We start from the raw sequence: 22,027 nt of genomic DNA on the forward strand, positions 1-22,027 counted from the left end.
GTTCTCTCTTTTGTTTCTGAGGAGCCTAGCTAGAAGTTTATCAATTTTGTTTATTTTTTTCAAAAAAACCAACTCTTGGTTTCATTGATCTGTTCAATTGTTTTTGTGGATTCTATCTTGTTTAATTCTGCTCTGATCTTTATTATTTCTTTTCTTTTGCTGGGTTTGGGGTGTTCTTGCTGCCCCCTTTCTAGTTTCCTTAGGTGCTCTGTTAGGTTTTGCGTTTGTGCTTTTTTAGTTTGTTGAAATAGGCCTGTATTGCAATGAACTTTCCTCTTAAAGACTGCCAGTGCTGCGTCCCAGAGAGTTTGAATTGCTATATTCTCATTTTCATTCGTCTCCATATATTTTTTAATTTCCTCCCTAATTGTCTGGTTGGCCCAATCATCCTTTAGTAGGGTAGTTTTTAACTTCCACATTTTTGGAGGTTTTCCAAACTTCTTCCTGGGGTTGAATGGATCAAGAAGATGTGGTATATTTATACAATGGAGTACTATATGGCAGTGAGGAAGAATGAAATCTGGCCATTTGTAGCAAAGTGAATGGACCTCGAGGGTGTCATGCTAAGCGAAATAAGTCAGGCAGAAAAGGATAGGTACCATATGTTTGCACTCATAAGTCTAACAGGAGAGACCTGGCGGGGGATCATGGGGAGAGGAAGCGGGAAAGAGAGCTGGGGGAGAGTGAGGGACACAGATCATGGGAGATTACTGAATACTGAAAATGAACCAGGGACTGAAGGGGGAGGTGGAGGGAGGGAACGGGGTGATGGTCATGGTGGGGGGCATTTGTGGGGAGAAGCACTGGGTGTTATATGGAAACCAATTTGACAATAAACTATTAAAAAAATAAAAAATAATAAAAAAAGAAACAATGCAAACTAGAAGACACAAAAAACAAAGAAAATGTTAATGTAGAGTTCCTTACCTAGCAAAAATATCTTTCAAAAAGGTAAAATAAAAATAAAGACTATTGAAGACATAAAAAAAAAAAACAGATTTCTTTTTTACCCAAGATCTCTGAGGGCTCTGACGCCACTTCCCCACAGCCCATGGCTATCTTAGCAGTCTCTCATGTGTCCTTCCATAAATATTTTAGGCATATACACACTGCAAATGAACAGTAACCTCTAATTCATTCAAATTGTTGTTTTATTTTTTAAAATAGTTTGTTGTCAAATTGGTTTCCATATAACACCCAGTGCTTCTCCCCACAAGTGCCCCACCCCGTCCAGGGCCATCACCACCCTTCCCCCCTCCCCCTCCCCCATCAGCCCTCGGTTCGTTTTCAGTATTCAATAGTCTCTCATATTTTGTGTCCCTCTCTCTCCCCAACTCTCTTTCCTCCTTCCCCTCCCTTCTCCTGTTTTTCAGAGAGAGAGACAGCGTGAGCAGGGCAGGGTCAGAGAGAGAGAGAGGTACAGAATCTGAAGCAGGCTCCAGGCTCTGACCTAGCTGTCAGCACAGAGCCTAATGCGGAGCTCAAACCCACCAACCGTGAGATCATGACCTGAGCTGAAGGCGGAAAGCTTAACCAACTAAACCATGCAGGCACCCCAGGGGATGTTCCTTTTTTTTTTTTAATGTTTTCTTTTTTAATTTATTTGTGAGAAACAGTGTGAGCAGGGGAGGGTAAGAGAGAGAGGGAGACACAGAATCCAAATCAGGCTCCAGTCTCTAAGCTGTCAGCACAGAGCCCGATGCGGGGCCCAAACCCACAAACTAAGATCATGACCTGAGCTGAAGCGGGCAACTCAACTGACTGTCCCACCCAGGCGCCCCTAGGAGATATTCTTTTCATGGTGTCTCTCAGTTTCTCTTGTTCTGCCTCTGATTAATTCATTTCCCTACTTCGTGATATTTGGGACTCTCCACCATGTGTCCTTTGGCTTGTTTCTTGAGGTAGCACTGAAAAGGAAAACAGACAAACACAGAAGGAACAAAAGCACGCAAACGTACAGACAGATCACGTAAACAAGCAAACCAAAAGGGGAAAGGAAAAAGAACAGAAAAGCAGAACAGGAAAGAAAAAAGAAGACTGGGGGGGTGGTGAGGGGGACAGAAAACCAAAGATAAAGGACAGTCTGAGAGCAATAAACCTGCAGAGGGGAGAGATAACAATGAGATAAGGGAAAATCTCTCTGGATGGTAAAAGTTGCTCTAATCACAGCAGTGCATAAACGTTGTTCTTTTCCAGACTAAAGGGGGGGGGCAGGGAGAAAAGAAGGAAAAAGGAATATAGAAAAGAGAAAACAAGGGGAAAATTAAAGAAAAATAAGAAAAAAATGAAAATGAATAAAAATAATAAGAAAAAAAGCAGCTCTCCAACACGGATGGGCGTGGTTCGGTGTAGGTAGTTAGGTCTTAGGGGTTGCTTTCTGAGGCCCCGCTTAGTGCTATAGGGAGAAGAATGGCGGCGTCCCAAGCCCCCCTCTGACCATGCATTGCCAGCCACTTTCTTGAGTCCGACTTCCCCATGCCATGGAAGGGTCAGATTGCTTTGGTTTTCTAAGCTCCCCAAGGTTTGCAAATCCTAGTCTATGCATTTTAATGCTGCCATTAAGTTAAAATGATCTCTGGCAGGTGGCCAGCTTTCTGGCCAGGATTGAATAAGGAGACGGGGGAGCCAGCTTATCCCTGGCTTTGCCTGGAGTTGGTGAGCTGCCAAGCCCAAGGGAGAACAAGCCCATTGAGGGGGACAGATTTCTCCCCCCACGCCCAGCAGCTACACGTAAGGTGTTTGTATCTGAGTGTTTTCAGTCTCTCCTTCTCTTCCCCCTCCCCCCCCCAACAACAGCTCTTAGCTGTGCTACTCGACCATCCCGCGTGCCGCCCTGCATGGCAGGTTTGCACCCGGCCCTCCTGGGTCCTGAGCAGCCTCTAGGCACATGGCCCTCTGCCGGCCTGGCACCAAGTTTCTGGGTGCTCTCTCCCAATTCTGCTTTGGCAGAGACTCCCCTCAGAGTCTCAGGTCCCAGTTCACACTCACTCAAGCATCCATGAGGCTGTTATCAATAAGGAGTTTGTGCACAAACCTCTGTTCTTTTCCGTTCAGAATGTTGTGGCGTTTAATTCTCAGTTTTAGTTGTGGGCAGGCAGAGATTCAGAGCTCCCTACTTTTCTGCCACCTTGCCGCTCTTAACAGTACCTTTGAACTCAATTTTAATAGACACTCCTGGGGATGCTTGATGCATGGAAAAGCCTGAGAAGCACCGCCATGGCTATTTAGCCATTGAAATGCCTGTGCTCAAGTAATGTCACACGACTGTCTAGACCACAGCAGGTGGAGATGCTTCAGGGCCTGAAGTTTATGCAATTTGGTGGGTCTCTTCAGGAAATCCTTGAAACTAGAGGTACCCAGGTGGCTCAGTCAATGAAGCATCCCAACATTTGATTTCAGTTCAGGTCATGATCTCACCGTTTATGACAGCTAGCCCCACGTCTGCGTGAAGACTGCTTGGGATTCTCTCCTTTCTCTACTCTATCCTGCTGGTGTGTGCACTCTCCTAAATAAACTTAAATTATTGAAACTGGACCTATAATCAGTTACTGGGTCTTAGAAGGGACCCTTGCAAGTGAGGGAGGGATCCTCAGCTTTGTGTGAATTTTGCCTACAGACCTACAGCCCTCCATGTTGTTAGCAGAAGAACAGGCAATGCTGGAAGCAGCAAGTATAGGACCGTTCATCCCACACCCCCCGCCACATTGGCCCATGGTTTTGCCTGAATGCAGAGTTTCTACATGGTGTATATGGATGCCTGGGAAGGGGACCTGCTGATCGCTTACCATAGGCAGTGGGTCTCCCCCTGTCGCTTATGTCCAGCTTTTTAACCCAGCTGACTTTGCCCCACCCCTGGTCTCAACACGAGTCTGATGCTAAGCTGCTTCAATGTGCTCCTCTATCGAGGGCACCCCACAACTTTGGAGGTAGTTGCTGTGTTATCCCCCACATACACACACTGTATCAATGAACACACGGGTCCAGCAGAATCAAAGGAGCCACCTGAGCCTACCATGAAGTCCGGCTCTAGTGAGACAGACCTGCTGACAGCTTCCCATTCAACACCTTATGGTCTCAAGTTTAATCACTGAAAGTGGATGGGCAGAGTGTACACATCAGTACCTGAATCCCCGCCCCCGAGGATAGCACCTGCTATGGGTTGGGCATAGTACTACATTCAGTAAGTGTCAGGTGCAAACATTTTTTTGCATTAGCTGCAGCACAGGCTGGCGGGGTCCGGATTCTAATCTGAGTCTGACTGGTACACCTCTGACAATGGGCCACCAAAACTCCATGGCTGTTAAAATTCACAGAATTGGCTGGAGTCTGGTGGCCAAGACCTAACCCCCAGGCCACAGGTTTCTTGAGTCACTGTTGCCAGACACCTTGCTTAGTCTCCTGGTGCATCTCCATGCTTCCCATGATGCCCCCTTGGTCCTTTACCTGGTGGCAACATGGAAAGTTCCTTGAAGTAGCAAGTTAATATGGTTCCCAGTTAAATTGTCAAATGGCAGCCAGTTGTGCTGTAGATGAAATCTGCCATAGCCAAAGGACCCATGGATTCGGCACCTCTTCCTACCTGTCCAGTGTCTCCTTCTTCCAACTCTCCTGGTCCAGCTACGCTGTTCTTCGTGCAGGTCAACAAACACATGCACGTTCCTGCCTCCAGGCATTTGCACCCATTGTACATCCTTCCTTGCCTGTCTTTATGCCAGATCTCCTGACTGATGGGCATTCAGAATGCAGCTCCTCAGAGAAACTCCCCAAATCCTTTTGGTAAAGTCTAACAAATCGTGATAAGAGGGCTTAATGCTACCTACCAAAAATGACTCTGTGGGCTTAGCTGCCAGCTTCCTTCCCACTCAATGGTAAGTGTCAATGAGGGAAGGAGTTGTTTAATGCCTGTTTCTCTGACACTTCCTAGGTGCTCAGTGAACACTTTTGCCATACAAATGCTTCCTTCATGGCTTTGTTGATAAACCTTGATGTTGTCTTTCGCTTCCCTCTCTCTCCTTCCACTTCAAATTCTACTGCAGAAATCCTGGTAGCGATTCCTTCTAAGAGCATTGGGTAATCAATTATTGTCACCTTGGTTGAAGCCATCACTTTGTCTGAATTACTCAGTAGCCTAACTGGGCTCCTTCTGCTTTCTGTCTGCACTCTAGTCTCCAGCAAGCCCTGACCGTGCTTGGGATTGGGTCGTACTCTGCTAGGGGGCTGTCCTGTGTTTCACAGGCCCTAGAGTAGCATCCCTGGACTCACAGAAGCTGGTTGCATCTCTGAGGATTGTCTGATGTTCTCTGGGAGGGTCCTATAACTCTTACCTGAGCACTCCTCCCACCAGAGGGCCATTAGGAACATCTGTTCAAGACTCTCCAGACACTTACAGAAGCATCCCGAGCCTGCATCTTTTCACTCTCATTCACTCCTGTTTGGCACTTGATGATTCACAATCCTACCAGGTATGCACTGGAATATCCTCCTTTGGCTTTTCCTGGATCCAGAGCTCACCAGTCCCCTCCAGCCTTCTGCTGTTCACTCTCCAGAGAGGCTTTCCTTGAAGGTTCCATCTCCATTAGCTGCCCTGGTTCCATGGTGTGAAACCCGTGAAAGTGGACTGTGACTGGCACCTGATGAACCGCAGGCCCAGGGCCAGCCTCCTAGTCTTCCAAACCCTCCCAAACTTCAGGCTTTGTGAGCCTGGATATTGCTCAGATGTTTGTAAAGCTGCACTATGCCTGGCTCATTAACAAGCAGGACCTGCCATCATCCCTGTCTGTCTGATCTCCACTCCATCTCCCTATGGCTGACCCTTCCCTTCCCTGGCAAGACCAGATCAGTCTGTTAAAATCTCCCTGCTCTTGTTTGTCATGGAAGTCATGATGCAACTTTGTGTAGTACTTGATCCGATCTCACCGTGTTCATCAGCATGTGTTCAGCTGTCCTTTAGCAACTCCCTCTTACCTCCGTGGCTTGACATATGAAAGCCTAGCCCTTGCTCCACATGGGGAGGCTTAGCTGCCCTCCATGTGGTGTCTCAGGACCCAGGCTGGTTCCACCAGTCCCTACCTGACTTCCACGGAGAGTGTGTTTTGTGCCCAACTCCTGAGTGTCTCTGCATGGAGAGGACACCCCTCAATGCCACTGAGGGCTTATAGGCTAGACCCAGTGTCCCTGTCCCAGTCACCTGAATCTGGAGGGGCTGAGGATAGCAGGGAGGGAGGTGGTCCTGGAAACCTGTCATCCATAAAGGACACTGGAACAGTCCCCATCTGGGGCACTGAACACCTTGGGACCATGCCTCATGTTTGCCCTATTCCTTTCTGGGTCCTGTGTACCTCGTCAGTGCTGGACCCATAGGTGACAGGAAAATTATGTTTGCCTGGAGCAAAGCCCTCCCACTTTGGGAGGTGCTTCTGTAACCAGACTCTGCCATTGCCTTTGTCAACTTACATGGGTCTCTTCACCTTTTGTACCTTGGTTTCTGTGGGATGTGGGTGGTGGTACCTAGCTTGCAGACACGTTAAGAGACTCAGATGTGAAATCCACATGAATGTTTAGCAGAGAGCTAGTGCACAGTGGGCGCCCAATATCCCACCCCCAACGTGCTGGTCTTCAAAGTGCCTCATAGCATATAGAATACACAGAAAGCTGATGTGAATGCTTTTGTCTGACAAAGTATAGGTCTTCCTCAGCCATGACCACAGACCCCTGAGATTGTATCTGATCATCTCAGAGGTGGGGACTGAAGTATGGGGGCCCTCGTGCTCCCCACCCTGGTAGTCTTGATTGCACACAGCACCAGTCACCTGGGGAGACCATGGGACACACGTGACCCACTGAAATCCCAGCCTTTCTGCTTGCTCTTTGCCCATTGTCAAGTCTCTTCTCTGTAAAAAGGAAGAAATGACTGTGAGCTGCTGTGAGCATTGTCTGTACAGAGGGCTTGGCACTGTGCCCAACACCTAGTCAGTTCTCACGTGGTGCTTTTCTTCTTTGTTTGGGCCTAATGCTGTTCTGGAAAGAAGCAGTACCACAGAGGGCTTTCTGGGGTCCCTAATGCTGCATGGAGAGTTGGGAGCCCCTGTTGGTGACTGGGGAAGGGAGCTTGAATGCAGAACAGGGAACAGCCTGGGATGGGTATGGGGGCCATTAACTCTGGTTATAACAGTGGGTGGCTCCACTAGTAGTGAAGATTTTCAGCAGGACCTGAACATGTTGCTTTCCTGAGTCCGTTTGCTGTCTGTAAACTGGAGGGGTATGGATTGATGATGAATAGAAAGCATTTGGTACCATGGGCTGATCAGTAGATGGAACCTACCCCTTTGTATTCTTAGCCTTCCTCTTCTTGTCATTCTTTCCTGTTTGTAGTATGAGAACCGAAGATGTGCCCACCAACTAAGGCCTGGGCGGGGGGACCTCTAGAAAATGGTCCCAGCAGGAAGAGGAACAGAACAGCATGATGGGATGGATCTGTCCACGGAGTGGAAGGTACATTTGGGGGAGGGAAGCGGGGGGATTTTGCAATATTGATGGTGATCAGAATCTCTGTGTAGAGTTTCAGGAGGCTGAACAAAGAGCTACATTTTCCTATGGCTGGGATAGGAAGCTAGTTGGGCAGATTTCCTACAGTGGGGTATCTTCTGGTAAGGTACCCACCAGCAATGTGTGGCTTTCAGGCACTTGAAATGTGGCTGGTGGGACCGAGGGATGGTTAGAATTTTAGTTAATCTTGAATTACTTTTTATTTATTTTTTTTTGCAGTTTTATACCTGTATTTGACAATCAGCAATTAGTTCTCATCCACATTAGCGGGCTGTAGATTTTTGAAAGTGGTGACAGGTACATAGGTAACCGACGTATAGAGCTTGTTTGGTGAAGCTTCATCCTCGTTACCTTTTCTGGAAAACCACACATGGATACGGTATGGAACATTCCTTATTCCTTTGGCCCAGACAGCTTTGTTGAGCCTGGTGTCAATGCGCACATCTGGGGTTTCCTTCTCCTTCATAGCAAATTTCCAGATCTCTTTGAGTGCTTGAGGGGCATGCTTCTTGAATCCCACTCCATGGATGCACTTGTGAATGTTGATGGTGTATTCTCTGTTCACTACCTCGTTGATGGCAGAATGGCCCTTCTTCTTCTCACCACCCTTCTTTGCGGGAGCCATTTTGCCCGACCCAGGTTGGAAAGGCAGAGCGCAAGGTATTGTGGGAGAGGGAATGCCAATCTTGAATTAATTTTTTTCCCAATATTTTATTGTCAAGTTGTTTTCCATACAACACTCAGTGCTCTTCCCCATAAGTGCCCTCCACCATCACCACCACCTCTTTTCCCCCCTCCCCCTTCCCCTTCAACTCTCAGTTCATTTTCAGCACTCAATAGTCTCTCAAGTTTTGTATCCCTCTCTCTTCCCAATTCTCTGTCCCTCCTCTGCTCCCCCTGGTTCTCCATTAGGTCTCTCATGTTTTCCTGTTAGACCTATGAGTGCAAACATATGGTTGCTGTCTTTCTCTGCCTGGCTTACTTCGCTCAGCATGACACCCTCAAGGTCCATCCACTTTCCTACAAATGGCCATATGTCATTCCCTCTCATTGCATGTTGAATTAATTTTTAAACCTGATACTTAATCTAGGTATTGGAAGACTTAAATATGTTTGGAACAAAATGGGTATGTGAATCTTTTTCTACAGAATATCTTAGGAAACCCAAAACCTTTCTAACAAAAGTTTAACATCTGGATTGAGAGATGCTGTAAGTCTAAAATACCAAATTGGCAAGAAGGGATACTCTTCCAAAAAGGGGTAGGAATGTAAGAGTCTTCATTGCATAGTGAGTAAAATAACACTTTTGGGATATTGGATAAAGATATTAAAATTTCACTTTATGTTTGCTTTTCACATGGATCCTGGAAAGTGTTACATCCATAATCTGGCTGGCAGGTATCTCCTGGAATGGTATTACCATAGGAGTCTGTCCTGCTTGATTTTTGCGGCAGTATTAAGTATTTCGAGTTGATTGGCTTAGAATTCTGGTGAAGCTTTTTCTGTTAGAGAAGTTGTTTTTCACATTGGTTTGTGGAAGGCCTTTCTGTACTAAATGTGTTGTCTATTGCTTTTGAGGTCTATCGCCCTTATTTTATCTCTATTACTTGATGTAAAGAAGATACTGCTTGGATTAGGATCTTTTTATGATTTAATTTTAGTTTTGACTATTTCATCTGGACTGTTAGAATATGTTCTGAGGTTTGGAACTCCTGGAAATTTTAGGGGCAAACACTGTGTAAACGGTGTCTTTCATTATTCAGTGGGTATACACAATATCCTGGCATAGTTGGGAGAGAGTCAACTGTTCTATGTGTTGAGGGTCCTCCTCAATGCCTATTGCCCTCTTTCCCCTCACCCCCATTCCTCCCATCAAGCCACAGTTTGTTCTCTGTATTTAAGAGTGTCTTCTTGTTCCTCTCTCTCTCTCTCTCTCTCTCTCTCTCTCTTGCAAAGTATTTTCCCCCTTCCCTTCCCCCCTGGCCTTCTGTTCAGTTTTTCTAATTCCACACAGGAGTGAAAACATGTGATTTGTATTTCTCTGACTTCGTTCACTTAGCATAATACCTTCCAGCTCCATCCACATTTTTGCGAATGACAAGACTTCATCCTTGCCGAATTGTATTCCATTGTGTATATAAAACACATCTTCTTTATCTACTCATCAATTGATGGACACTTGGGATCTTTCCAGAATTTTGGCTATTGTTGATAGCACTTCTTTATCCATTGGAGTACAGGTGCCCCTGTGAATCAGCGCCCCTGTGAATCAGCACCCCAGTATCGTTTGGATAAATTCTGAGTAGGCCAGCAGGTACTTCTGAAGATCTCTGTCAAGATATTAAATCTTGGACAAATGTGAGCTCTTAATTCTTTTTGATAATTACATTATTTACACCCTGGATATTCTATGGTTCTCTCTCAACCAGTCCTCTCTGACCACTAGCCACCATCCACCCCTTTAGCCTTCTAAGTCCCTGGTTAAGAATATGCCTTTCCAGACATCTTCCTGTGGGCAAAAATCCACAGGACCCTGTTGTCAACAGTACCATGCTGAATGTATTGTTCAATGTTTTTCACCACTTATATCTGAGGTATACCAGTAGACCAGTATGCTTAATTTCCTTCTTTGCAACTGATGTGCCATAGATGATGTTACAGATACACCAGGGGCCTACTCAGGTGTAGGGTTGCCATGGGCCTTAGGAGTAGGTGCATGGTTAGGGTTTGGTGTAGGGTTGGGGTTAGGGTTAGATTGAGATTCTAGGAAGTCCCAGGAATGGATCCTTCAGTAGTGCAGTGGTCCACCCAGAGAGCTCAGTTAAATGCGCCTAGGAAAGATCTGGCTTGGCTTAGCATTCGGGTTCCTGTATCTGCATCCTCTTTGATCTAGTATACAAGGGTGCCTTTGGAGTCACGACATGATGCTCAATCCTTGCTGTGGCAAATGGCATTGTGACAGTGATGTGCCAAGCCAATCACCATACACCATCCCAGGTCTCAGTCTGTAGTGTTCTAAGACTGAGGACTGGAGCCCCATGGTGACAGAGCTTTGGCTAGGGGAGTTTCTGTCCAGGGAGTGGCCAGTGCACAATCAACACCTGTCCCATAGTCTCCATGGAGAACTGAAGTGAGTGCCCATGCACGGGTCTGGCTCCGATGTGGGGTTTCTGTGGGCCTTAGGGGGGGGTGCTAGGATTAGGGTTAGGTGTATGGTTGGGATTAGGTTTAGAACCCTAGACCCCCCAGGAAAGTTTCCATCAGCAGTGCAGTGTTCTACATATAGAGCTGAATGGAGGGTGCATGGGATGGTGCCAGCCAGGCTTAGTGTTTGGGTTCAAGGTCTGGCCTCCTCTTTGCACTAGAGAACAGTGGGGCCTCCAGTGCTCACTCGGGCAGCACCATCTGTGCTGCGGAAATGGCATTTTGACATTCCATTCAACATGGCGAATCACCCAGGCTCCGGGCTCAATGGAGACAGAGTCTCGGATAGGGTTAGGGTTTGGTCCAGGGGAGTCACCAGGGCAGAAGCGACACCAGTTCCGTGATCTCCTGGGAGGGCTGTAGTGAGTGCCCATGTGAGGGGTCGACTCAGATGGAGGGTGGCAGTGTGCCTTAGGGGTAGGACTCTTGTTAGGGTTAGGTGTATGGTTAGGTTTAGGGTTAGGTTAAGAAACCAGGAAGCTCCTGGAATGGATCCTTCAGCAGTGTAGTTGTCCAGCCAGAGGACTGAGTTCAAAGCACCTGGAAAAGTGCTGGCCAGGCTTACCAGTCACATTCAAGAGCTGACCAACTCTTTGAGTTAGGGTTTGTGGGTCGCTCTGGTATTGCCACGTGCAGTGCCAGGTGGGCAGTGAAATGGCATTGTGACATTTCGTTTTCCATGCCGAGTCACCTAGAACCATTTCTTGGTCTTAGGTCTGCATTTTTCTCAGACCCAGGACGTGGGACCTCATGGGAACAGAATCTTGGGTAGGGTTAGAGTTTCATCCAGGGGAGTCACCAGGGCAGAAGCCACACCAATTCTGTGTTCTTTCTAGAGGCCTGAAGTGAGGGCCCATACATGAGGTAGCTCAGGTATTGGATTTCAGAGAGCCTTAGGGTAGTTCTAGTGTTAATATTAGCTGTAGTTGAGGTTAGAGTTAGAGTAAGTTCCCAGGATGCTTGGGGAACTGATCTGCTATCAGTGCAGTGGGCACCCAGAAGGCTGAGTGGAGGGTGCATGGGAAGTTGCTGGCCAGGCTTAGTATTTGGTTTCCAGGGCCGACCTCCTCTTAAGTCTAGTGTACAGGGGTGCCTCCAGAGCACTAAGCTGCTGCTCAATCCATGCTGTGGCAATGGCCTTGTGATATCCCATGGGCCACAGCCTATCACCATGCACCGTCCTGGGCACCTAGTCCACAGAGTTCTAAGACAGAGTACCTGGAGCCCCATGGTGACAGAGCTTCGAAAAGGAAAGTTTCCATCCAGAGGAGTGGGCAAAGCTCAGTTGACATGAGTTCCACGATCTCCCTGGCGGGCTGAAATGAGTGCCTATGTGAGGGGTTGCCTCAGGTGTAGGGTTGTGGTGTGCCTTAGGGGTAGGGCTAGGATTCGTGTTAGGTGTAGGGTTGGGTTAGGCTTCGAGTAAGATTCCAGGACCCTCCAGGCACAGATGCATTAGCAGTGCAGTACTAAACCCATAGGGCTGAGTTGAGGGTGCATGGGAAGGTGCCACCAGGCTTAGCATTCGGGTTCAAGGGCTGGACTCTTCTTTGGGCTAGGGTACAAGGGGTCTCCAGTGCCCACACTGACAGCTATATCCATGCTGCGGAAAAGGCATTGTGACATTGTTTCCATGGCAAATCATTATCCACTCATTCTGGGCCCCTGGTCCGTGTTTTTCCCAGAACCAGGGCTAAGCCCATCATGGGAACAGAGCCTTGGCTAGAGTTAGGGTTCCATCAAGGAGAGTCACCAGGGCAGAAGCGACACCAGTTCCATGATCTTCCTGGAGGGCTGTATTGAGTGCCCATGTGAGGATTCAACTCAGGTATAGGGTTGCAGTGTGCCTTAGGGGTAGTGCTAGGGTTAAGGTTATGTGTAGGGTTGAGGTTAGGGTTAGGTTAAGAAACCAGGAAGCTCCAAGAATGGATCCCTCAGCAGTACAGTGGTCCACCCAGAAGGCTGAGTTGAAAATGTCTGGGAAAGTCCTAGCCAGGCTTATTTTTCTCCTTCAAGGGCCAACCTCCTCTTTGACCTATGGTACATGAGCACCTCTGGACCCCATGTGCATCTCCAGGTCAGCAGCAGAAATGGCATTGTGACTTTCCATCTTCCATGCTGAGTCACCCTGAACCAGTTCTTGGTCCCAGGTCTGTGCTTTCTTTAGAACCAGAACTTGGGCCCCCATGGGAACAGATCCTTGGGTAGCTTAGGGTTTTGTACAGGGAGTCCAGGGCAGAAGCAACACTAATCCTGTGTTCTCACTAGAGGCCTGAAGTGAGGGCCCATGCATAGGGTAGCTCAGGTATCGGTTTTCAGAGAGCCTTGGGGATAGTTCTAGGGTTAATGTTAGCTGTAGGTTTGAGGTTAGGGTTAGAGTTAGTTCCCACGATGTTCCAGGAACAGATCCACTATCCGTGCAATGGGTACCCATGGGCAGAGTTGAGGGCAGATGGAAAGGTGCTGGCCAGACATAACATTTGGTTTCAAGGGCCAACTTCCTCTTTGGTCTAGTCTACAGGTGTGCCTCCAGAGCACTAAAGTGCTACTCAATCCATGCTGTGGCAATGGCCTTGTGATGTCCCTTGTGCCACAGTCAATTACCATGCACCATCCTGGGCACCCAGTCCTCGGTGTCCTCAGACAGAGTACTTGGAGCCACATGGCAACAGAACTTTGAATAGGGGAGTTTCTGTCCAGGGGAGTGGGTAGGGCTCAGTCAACATCAGTCCCGTGATCTCCCTCGTGGGCTGAAGTGAGGGGATGACTCAGGTGTAGGGTTGTTGTGTGCCTTAGGGGTAGGGCTTGGATTTGGGTAAGGTGTAGGGTTGGGTTAGGGTTCGAGTAAGATCCCAGGACCCTCCAGCAACAGAGGCGCCAGCAGTACAGTGTTCAACCCTACGGATGATTTGGGGGTGTTTGTGCAGGTGCTGCGAGGCTTAGCATTTGGCTTCAAAGACTTCTCCTCTTTGGGCTAGGTTATAGGGGGTCTCTGGTGCCCACACTGACAGCTATATCCGTGCTGCAGAATGGCATTGTGATGTTCTAGTTTCCATGGCAAATCACCATGCACTCATTCTGGGCCCCGGGTAGATGCTTTTCACAGACCCAGGGCTCAGGGCCTCATGGGACAGAGCTTTGGCTAGGGTTAGGGTTCCATCCAGGAGAGTCACCAGGGCAGAAGTGACACCAGTTCCATGATCTGCCAGGTGGGCTGTAGTGAGTGCCCATGTGAGGGGTCAACTCAGATGTAGGGTTGCACTATGTTTTAGGGGTAGGGTTTAAGGGTTAGGTTACATGAAGGGTTTGGGTTAGGGTTAGGTTAGGAAACCAGGAAGCTCCAGGAATGGATCCCTCAGCAGTGCAGTGATCCACCCAGAGGGCTGAGATGAACATGCCCGAGAAAGTGCCAGTCAGGGTTATCCTTCATGTTCAAGATCTGACCTTCTCTCTCTTTTCTTTTTTAAATAGTTTATTGTCAAATTGGTTTCCATACAACACCCAGTGCTCTTCCCCACAAGTGCTCTCCTCCATCACCACCACCTCTTTTTCCCCCCACCCCCTTCCCCTTCAACCCTCAGTTCATTTTCAGTATTCAATAGTCTCTCAAGTTTTACGTCCCTCTCTCTCCCCAACTCTCTTTCCCTTTTCCCGTCCTCCTTTAGGTTTCTCCTGTTCTCCTGTTAGACCTATGAGTGCAAACATATGGTATCTGTCCTTCTCTGCCTGACTTATTTCGCTTAGGATGACACCATCAAGATCCATCCACTTTCCTACAAGTGGCCATATGTCATTCTTTCTCATCGCCATGTAATACTCCATTGTGTATACACACACACACACACACACACACACACACACACACACACACACCACATCTTCTTGATCCATTCATCAGGTGATGGACATTAAGGCTCTCTCCATGATTTGGATATTGTTGACAGTGCTGCTATGAACATTGGGGTACATGTGCCCCTATGCATCATCACTTCTGTATCCCTTGGGTAAATCCCCAGCAGTGCTATTGCTGGGTCATAAGGGAGTTCTATGGATAGTTTTTTGAGGAACCTTCACACTGTTTTCCAGAGCACCTGCACCAGTTTACATTCCCACCAACAGTGTAGGAGGGTGCCCGTTTTTCCACACCCTCGCTAGCATCTATAGTCTCTTGATTTGTTCATTTTAGCCACTCTGGCTGGCGGGAGGTGCTATCTCAGTGTGGTTTTGATTTGTGTTTCCCTATGATAAGTGATGTTGAGCATCGTTTTATGTGCCTGTAGGCCATCTGGAAGTCCTCTTTGGAGAAATGTCTGTTTATGTCTTCTGCCCATTTCTTCACTGGATTATTTGTTTTTGGGGTGTGGAGTTTGGTGAGTTCCTTGTATATTTTGGATACTAGCCCTTTATCTGATATGTCATATGCCATATCCTTTCCCATTCTGTCAGTTGCCTATTAGTTTTCTTGACTGTTTCCTTTGCAGTGCAGAAGCTTTTTATCTTGATGAGGTACCAAGAGTTCAGTTTTGCTTTCATTTCCCTTGTCTTTGAGGGTGTGTTGTATAGGGAATTGCTGTGATTGAGGTCAAGGAGGTAGTTTCCAACTTTCTCCTCGAGGGTTTTGATGGTTTCCCGTCTTGCATTCAGATCCTTCAGGCATTTTGAGTTAATTTTTGTATATGGTGTTAGAAAGTGGTCTAGTTTCATTTTTCTGCATGTTGCTGTCCAGTTCTCCCAACACAAACTGCTAAAGAGGCAGTCTTTTTTCCATCGGATACTCTTTCCTGCTTTGTCAAAAATTAATTAGCCATACATTTGTGGGCCCAGTTCTGGGTTCTCCCTTCTATTCCATTGGACTATGTGTCTGTTTTTGTGCCAATATCGGTACTGTCTTGATGATGACAGCTTTGTGGTAGAGGCTAACGTCTGGGATTGTGATGCCTCCCATTTTGGTTTTTTTCTTCAATATTACTTTGGCTATTTGGGGTCTTCTGTGGTTCCATACGAATTTGAGGATAGTTTGTTCTAGCCAACTTCCTCTTTGAGCTAGGGTAAATAAGTTCCTCTGGAACCCTTACATGCAGCTCCACGTGGGCAGCGGAAATGCCATTGTGACATTCTATCTTCCATGCCGAGTCACCCTGAACCAGTTCTTGGTCCCAGGTCTGTGCTTTTCTCAGAAACAGGACTTCGGGACCCATGGGAACAGAGCCTTGGATAGCATTAGCGTTTCATCTATGGGAGTCGCCAGGACAGAAGCGACACCAATAATTCCATGTTCTTCCTAGGGGCCTGAAGTGAGGGCCCATGCACAGAGTAGCTCAGGTATGTTTCAAGAGAGACTTAGGGGTAGTTTTAGAGTCAATGTTAGCTCTAGGGTTGAGGTTAGGGTTAGAGTAAGATCCCAGGATGTTCCAGGAACAGATCCGCCATCAGTGCAGTGGGTACCAAGAGGGATGAGTCGAGGGCACATGGAAAGGTGCCAGCCAGGCTTAGCATTTGGATTCCAAGGCAGACCTCCTCTTAAATCTAGTGTACAGGGTTGCCTCCATAGCACTAACGTGCTGCTCAATCCATGCTGTGGCAATGGCCTTGTGCCATTCCATGTCCCACACCCAATCACCATGCACCATCATGGGCTCCCAGTCCACAGTGTTTTGAAACACAGTACTTAGAGTCCCATGGCCACAGAGCTTTGAAGAGGGGACTTTCTGTCCAGGAGAGTGGGTAGGACTCAGTCGACATGAGTTCCGTGATCTCCGTGGTGGGGTGAAGTTAGTGCCCATGTGATGAGACGACTTAGGTGTAGGGTTGTGGTGTGCTTTAGGTGTAGGACTAGGATTAGTGTTAGGCGTAGCATTGGGTTAAGCTTTGAATAAGATCCCAGGACATTCCAGGAACAGATGCACCAGCAGTGCAATGTTCAACCTATAGGGCTGAGTTAAGTGCATATGGAAAGTTGCCATCCAGGCATAGCATTTGTGTTCAAAGACCGTCCTCTTCTTTGGGCTAGGGTACAGGGGGTCCCCGGTGCTCACACTGGCAGCTACATCTGTGCTGCCAAAATGGTATTGTGATGTTCTGTTTTTGATGGTGAATCACCACGCACCACTTTTCAGCGCTGGGTCTGAGCACAGAACCAGGGCTCAAGGTCCAATGATGACAAAGCCTTGGGTAAGGTTAGGGTTCTGTCCAGGGGAGTCACCAGGGCAGACTCGACACCAGTTCCATAATCTCCCAGGAGTGTCCGTGTGAGGGGTCAGTGTACCTTAGTGGTAAAGTTAGGGTTAGGGTTACATGTAGGATTGGGATTAGGGATAGATTGAGAACCAGGGAAGCTCCAGATATTGATCCTTCAGCAGTGCTTTGGTCCATCCAGAGGGCTGAATTGAAGGTCCTTGGGAAATATTCAGACAGGCTTAGCCTTGGGGTTCAGGAGCTGAACTCTATACGTTAGTGTACATGAGAAACTCTTGAAACCCCACGTGCAGCTCCATCTGGGCAGCAGAAAAGTCATTGTGACGTCCCATCTCCCACGGCCAAAATTTGGTGCTTTTCTAAGACCCAGGCCTTGGTGCCTTATGGGAACAGAGCTTTGGGTAGAGGTCCGGTTTCATCTAGGGGAGTCCCCAAAGGCAGAAACAAACCCAGTCCCGTGATCTTCCTGGAGGGCTGATGTAAGGGCTTATGCACAGGACTAGCTCAGGTATAGTTTTGCAGAGAGACTCAGGGGTAGGTCTGGGGTTAATGTTAGCCTTAGGGTTGAGGTTAGTATCCGAGTAAATTCCCAGGATGTTCCAGGCCCAGATCCTCGATCAGTGCAGTGGAAATCCGGAAGCCTGATTTGAGAGTGCATGGAAAGGTGTCAGCCAGCCTTAGCATTTGATTCCAAAGGCCAGACTACTCTTTGGTTTAGTGTAAAGATGTGCCTCCAAAGCACCAACATGCAGCTCAGTTCATGCTGTGGAAATGGCGTTGTGACACTCCATGTGCCACAGCCAATCACAATGCCCCATCTTGGGCATCTGGTCCATAGTGTTCTAAGACTCAGGACATGGAGCCCCATTGCAACAGAGCATTGGTTAGGGTAGTTTCTGCTTAGATGAATGGCCAGGGCACAGTCGACCCTACACCCATAGTCTCCACGAAGGGATGAAGTGAGGCTCCATGCATGGGGTCGGTTCAGGTGTAGGGTTGCCATGAGTTTTAGGGGTATGGCTGGCATTAGGGTCAAAATTAGAGTTGGGGTTAGAAGTAGATTGGAAATCGGGAAGCTCCAGGAATGGGTCCTTCAGGAGTGCAGTGGTCCACACAGAGGGCTGGGCCGAAAGCGCATGGGAAAGTGCTAAGCAGTCTTAGCATTGGGTTCAAAGGCCGATCTTCTCTTTTAGCTAGCATACAAGAGTGCCTCTGGAACCCCCACATGAAGCTCCATCTGGGTAGCGGAAATGGCATTGTGACATTCCATATTTCATGCTGTGTCACACTGAACCAGTTCTTGGTCCGAGGTCTATGTTTTTCTCCAAAGCAGGATTTGGCGCCCAAGAAGACAGAGCCCTAGGGAGATTTAGGATTTCGTCAGGGGCTGTCACCAGGGCAGAAGTCACAAGGGTACTGTGATCTTTCTTGAGGGCTGAAGTAAGGACTCTTCCATTGGTCTAGCTGAGAGACTGGTTTGAAGAGAGCACTCAAAGTAGTTCTAGGGTTAATGTTAGGAGAAGTGTTGAATATAGTGTTAGAGTAAGTTCCCAGGATGCTCCAGGAACAGATCCACCATTAGTGCAGTGGGTACCCAGAGGACTGAGTTAAGAGCACTTGGAAAGGTGCCTGCCAGGCTTAGCATTTGGTTTCAAGGGCTGGCCTCCTCTGTGGGCTAGTGTACAGGGATGCCTCAAGAGCCCCACTCTGCATCTCTATCCCTGAGGGTCAATGGCATTGTGATGTTTCATGTGCCACAGCCTATCATCATGCACCATCCTGGGCCCCAGAATGAGTTCTGTGACTCAGGACGAGGGTCCCCATGGCGACAGAGCTTTGAGTAAAGCAGGTTCCATCCAGGGGAGTGGACAGGGCTCAGTTGACACCAGTCCCCTGATCTCCCTGGTGGGCTGAAGTGAGTGCTTCTGTGAGGGGTCGACTCAGGTGTAGGGTTGTAGTGTGCCTTAGGGGTAGGGCTAGGACTAGGGTAGGTGTAGGGTTGGGTTAGGGTGTGAGCAACATCCCAGAATGTTCCAGCCACAGATGCACCACCAGTGCAGTGTTCAACCCATAGGGCTTATTTGAGGGTGCATGGGAAGATGCCAGTCGGCTTCTGTTTTGGGGTCAAGGGCCAGCCTCCTCTCTGGGCTAGGGTACAGTGTGGCCTCTGACACCCACTCGAGCAGCTCCATCTTTGCTGTGAAAATGGCACTATGACGTTCCATTTTCCATGATGAATCACCATCCACTCATTCTGGGCCCCGGGTCTGTGCTTTTCCCAGACCCAATGTTCTGGGCCATGTGGGGAAAGGGCCTTGGCCAGGGTTAGAGTTCCATCCATGGTAGTCACCAGTGCAGAAGAGATCACCAGTTCTGTGATCTCCCAGGAGGGGTGTAGTGAGTGCCCATGTGAGGGATCGCCTCAGAAGTAGGATTGCAGTGTACCTTAGGGGTAGATTTAGGGTTACATTCAGGGTTGGGGTTAGGGTTAGATCATGATCCCAGGAAACTCCAGGAATGGATCCTTCAGCAGTGCCATGGTCCACCCAGAGGGCTGAGGTGAAAGTGCCTGGGAAGTGCCATCTTTAAAATGTTTCCTTCTCTCTCCATTGGCTTCCTTATTTTTATTCTTTACTTTGGGTTCAAAGGCAGTCCTCTTTGGGCTAGCATACATGAGTGCCTCTGGAACTCCCATGTGCAACTCCATCTGGGCAGCATAAATGGCACTGTGATGTTCGGTATTTCACCCTGGGTCACACTTAACCATTTCTTGGTCCCACTTTCTTATTTTCTCCAATCCTGGATTTGGGGCCCATGGGAGCAGAGCTTTGGGAATGTTTAGAATTTCATCTAACGGAGTCACCAGGGGGGGAAAAAACAAGAGTCCCGTGATCTTTTGAGAGGGGTGAAGTAGGGGCCCTTCCATGGGGCTAGCTGAGGTATTGGTTTAAAGTGAGCCTCTGGGCTAGGGCTAGGGTTAATGTTAGCTGTTTGGTCGAAGGAAGTGTTAGAGTAAGTTCCCAGAATGCTCAAGGAACAGATCCGCCATCAGTGCAGTGGGTCCCCAGAGGGCTGATTTGAGGGGCTTTGAAACCTGCCCACCAGGCTTAGCATTTCATTTCCAGGGCGAGTGGCATCAAACGTCTCTTCCAGGCACCCTGGGTGGGTTGTGATAGACAGAAGTCTTCCCGGGGTGGACGGACTTCTCACTGGGAGCCGAACCTCAGAGCTGTGCTCTTGGCCATCTCACCCCTTGTCCAGTATGCCCTAGGCTTTGTGTGGATGAGATGATGTTAGGCAAAGCTATTAGGGCAGGCATTTCCTCTCCTGTCTATGGGCTGTCCCAGGGTGCCCCAGGCTCTGTTCTGTGGCCCAAACTCCTCCCTCTTCATCCTAGGCCATATCCCTTTATTCTAGCCTCGGTAGGCGTCCTTCTGGCTAAGCATGTTCCTGCTCTTCCAAACTTCTGGCTTAGCCTCATGCTATAATCTTTACCCAGACTTCTACTTTTTTGCACCTAGGAGAATCCTCAATGCAGATGAGGGTGGGTGTCCAAGGGTGAGCATGAATGCTGGCAAAACTCCCAGCCACCCAACCTTGCTTGGCCATGAGCACCTGCAGAAGCTACTTCCAAGAGGCCAAGCCCAGCCTCCAGGGGCTTCGAGCACCTTGTAGTCCTGTGGCAGAGGGACTCTGGTAGGCCTGGCCCTGACCTGCTCCTCTTGTCCCTAGCACCTGGTTCGCATGAACATGCCTATCTCCAATGAGGACATGACTGTTCACTACACATCCACGCTGATGGCCCTCATTCAGAGTGCACTGGAGATCAAGCTGGCTCCAGGTGAGCAAGGCAGCATCTGGGGAGGGAACCAGGCCAAGGCCAGGCAAAGCACTTCAGAGTCATCCCCAGGTGGGTGTGCAGGGAGTGGGGTAAGGGGGCTCATCTGGAGGGGACTGAGGACAGCTGCCCATGGCACCTCTGTTGGGCACTGACTTTATCCCCTGATAACCATCCTGCACATGAGCATTTTAACAATCCCATTTTCCTGAGGGATCTGAGGTGCAGTGAGATTAAATGACTTGTCCTGATTACCCAGAGCTAGAGTGTGTTGGAGCCAGAACATAACCTCGCCCAGCCCAGGTTCACATGAACCAGCACCCTTCCAGGGTGACGAGTCTGCCCACTCAGCGTAGTGAGGCCCGGGTCCTGTCAGGTCCTCTCCTGAGCTAACTTACAGGACGACACAGACTGTGCCAAATCTAGGGGAGAACAGACTCTAGTGTGTCCTCTCCACCTTCCCCTTTGCATGATGACTGCTTTATCTTCACAGAGAAAACCAGAGCCACCAGAGGGGATCTGCACCATGCCTACCCCCACACTCCCCTCCTAGCTGCACTCATCCCCTTGAGCACAGCCACGGACGGGCATGGATGAGTCAGGGCTAATCCCCACCTTATCATCATCTCCTCAAAGATGTCAAGCCAGAAACTCTGTACTCTACTTCTTGTCCTGTCCACTTTTTCTATATATTACATTATCTGTATCAACATATATGCACAATGTTATCACTCCCATCTTTAAAAGGTTTTCTTCTATCTCCATTGGCTTCCCTATTTTTTTTTATAATAGCTTATTGTCAAATCGGTTTCCATATAACACCCAGTGCTTCTCCCCACAAGTGCCCCCCACCATGACCATCATCCCCTCCCTCCCTCCCCCTCCCCTTTCAGTCCATGGTTCATCTTCAGTATTCAGTAGTCTCCCTTGATCTGTGTCCCTCACTCTTCCCCACCCTCTTTCCCCCTTCCTCTCCCCATGGTCCCCTGCCAGGTCTCTCCTGTTAGACCTGTGAATGCAAACATATGGTATCTATTCTTCTCTGCCTGACTTATTTCGCTTAGCAGGACACCCTCGAGGTCCATCCACTTTCCTACAAATGGCCATATGTCATTCTTTCTCATTGCCATATAGTACTCCATTGTATATATATACCACATCTTCTTGATCCATTCATCAATTGATGGACATTTAGGCTCTTTCCATGTTTTGGCTATTGTAGAAAGTGCCGCTATGAACATTGGG

General features: G+C 48.4%; 1 protein-coding gene and 1 pseudogene across 13 annotated transcripts; one reads left to right on the forward strand and one right to left on the reverse strand.

The window, feature by feature from the left end:
- Nucleotides 1–7,724: 7,724 nt before the first annotated feature.
- LOC115280751 lies at nucleotides 7,725–8,209 on the reverse strand (annotated as a pseudogene).
- Nucleotides 8,210–10,545: 2,336 nt separating this feature from the next.
- LOC115280795 (voltage-dependent N-type calcium channel subunit alpha-1B-like) lies at nucleotides 10,546–21,544 on the forward strand. Of its 13 annotated transcripts, none has more exons than XM_029925867.1 (4): nucleotides 10,546–10,675; nucleotides 12,766–12,826; nucleotides 20,677–20,854; nucleotides 21,276–21,544. In XM_029925867.1, the coding sequence occupies exons 1-4, from the start codon at nucleotides 10,584–10,586 to the stop codon at nucleotides 21,377–21,379; spliced, it is 435 nt and encodes a 144-aa protein (XP_029781727.1). In that variant the 5' UTR covers nucleotides 10,546–10,583; the 3' UTR covers nucleotides 21,380–21,544. The 13 variants fall into 13 exon arrangements, 8 of the variants coding, with proteins under 8 accessions (XP_029781727.1, XP_029781728.1, XP_029781732.1 ...); XM_029925868.1 differs by having other exon boundaries at nucleotides 20,677–20,785; XM_029925872.1 differs by lacking the exon at nucleotides 10,546–10,675 and adding an exon at nucleotides 12,421–12,577.
- The last annotated feature ends 483 nt before the right edge of the window (nucleotides 21,545–22,027 follow it).

Source organism: Suricata suricatta, chromosome 16 (assembly GCF_006229205.1).
Source record: "Suricata suricatta isolate VVHF042 chromosome 16, meerkat_22Aug2017_6uvM2_HiC, whole genome shotgun sequence".
In the NCBI taxonomy this organism is placed as follows: Eukaryota; Metazoa; Chordata; class Mammalia; order Carnivora; family Herpestidae; genus Suricata; species Suricata suricatta.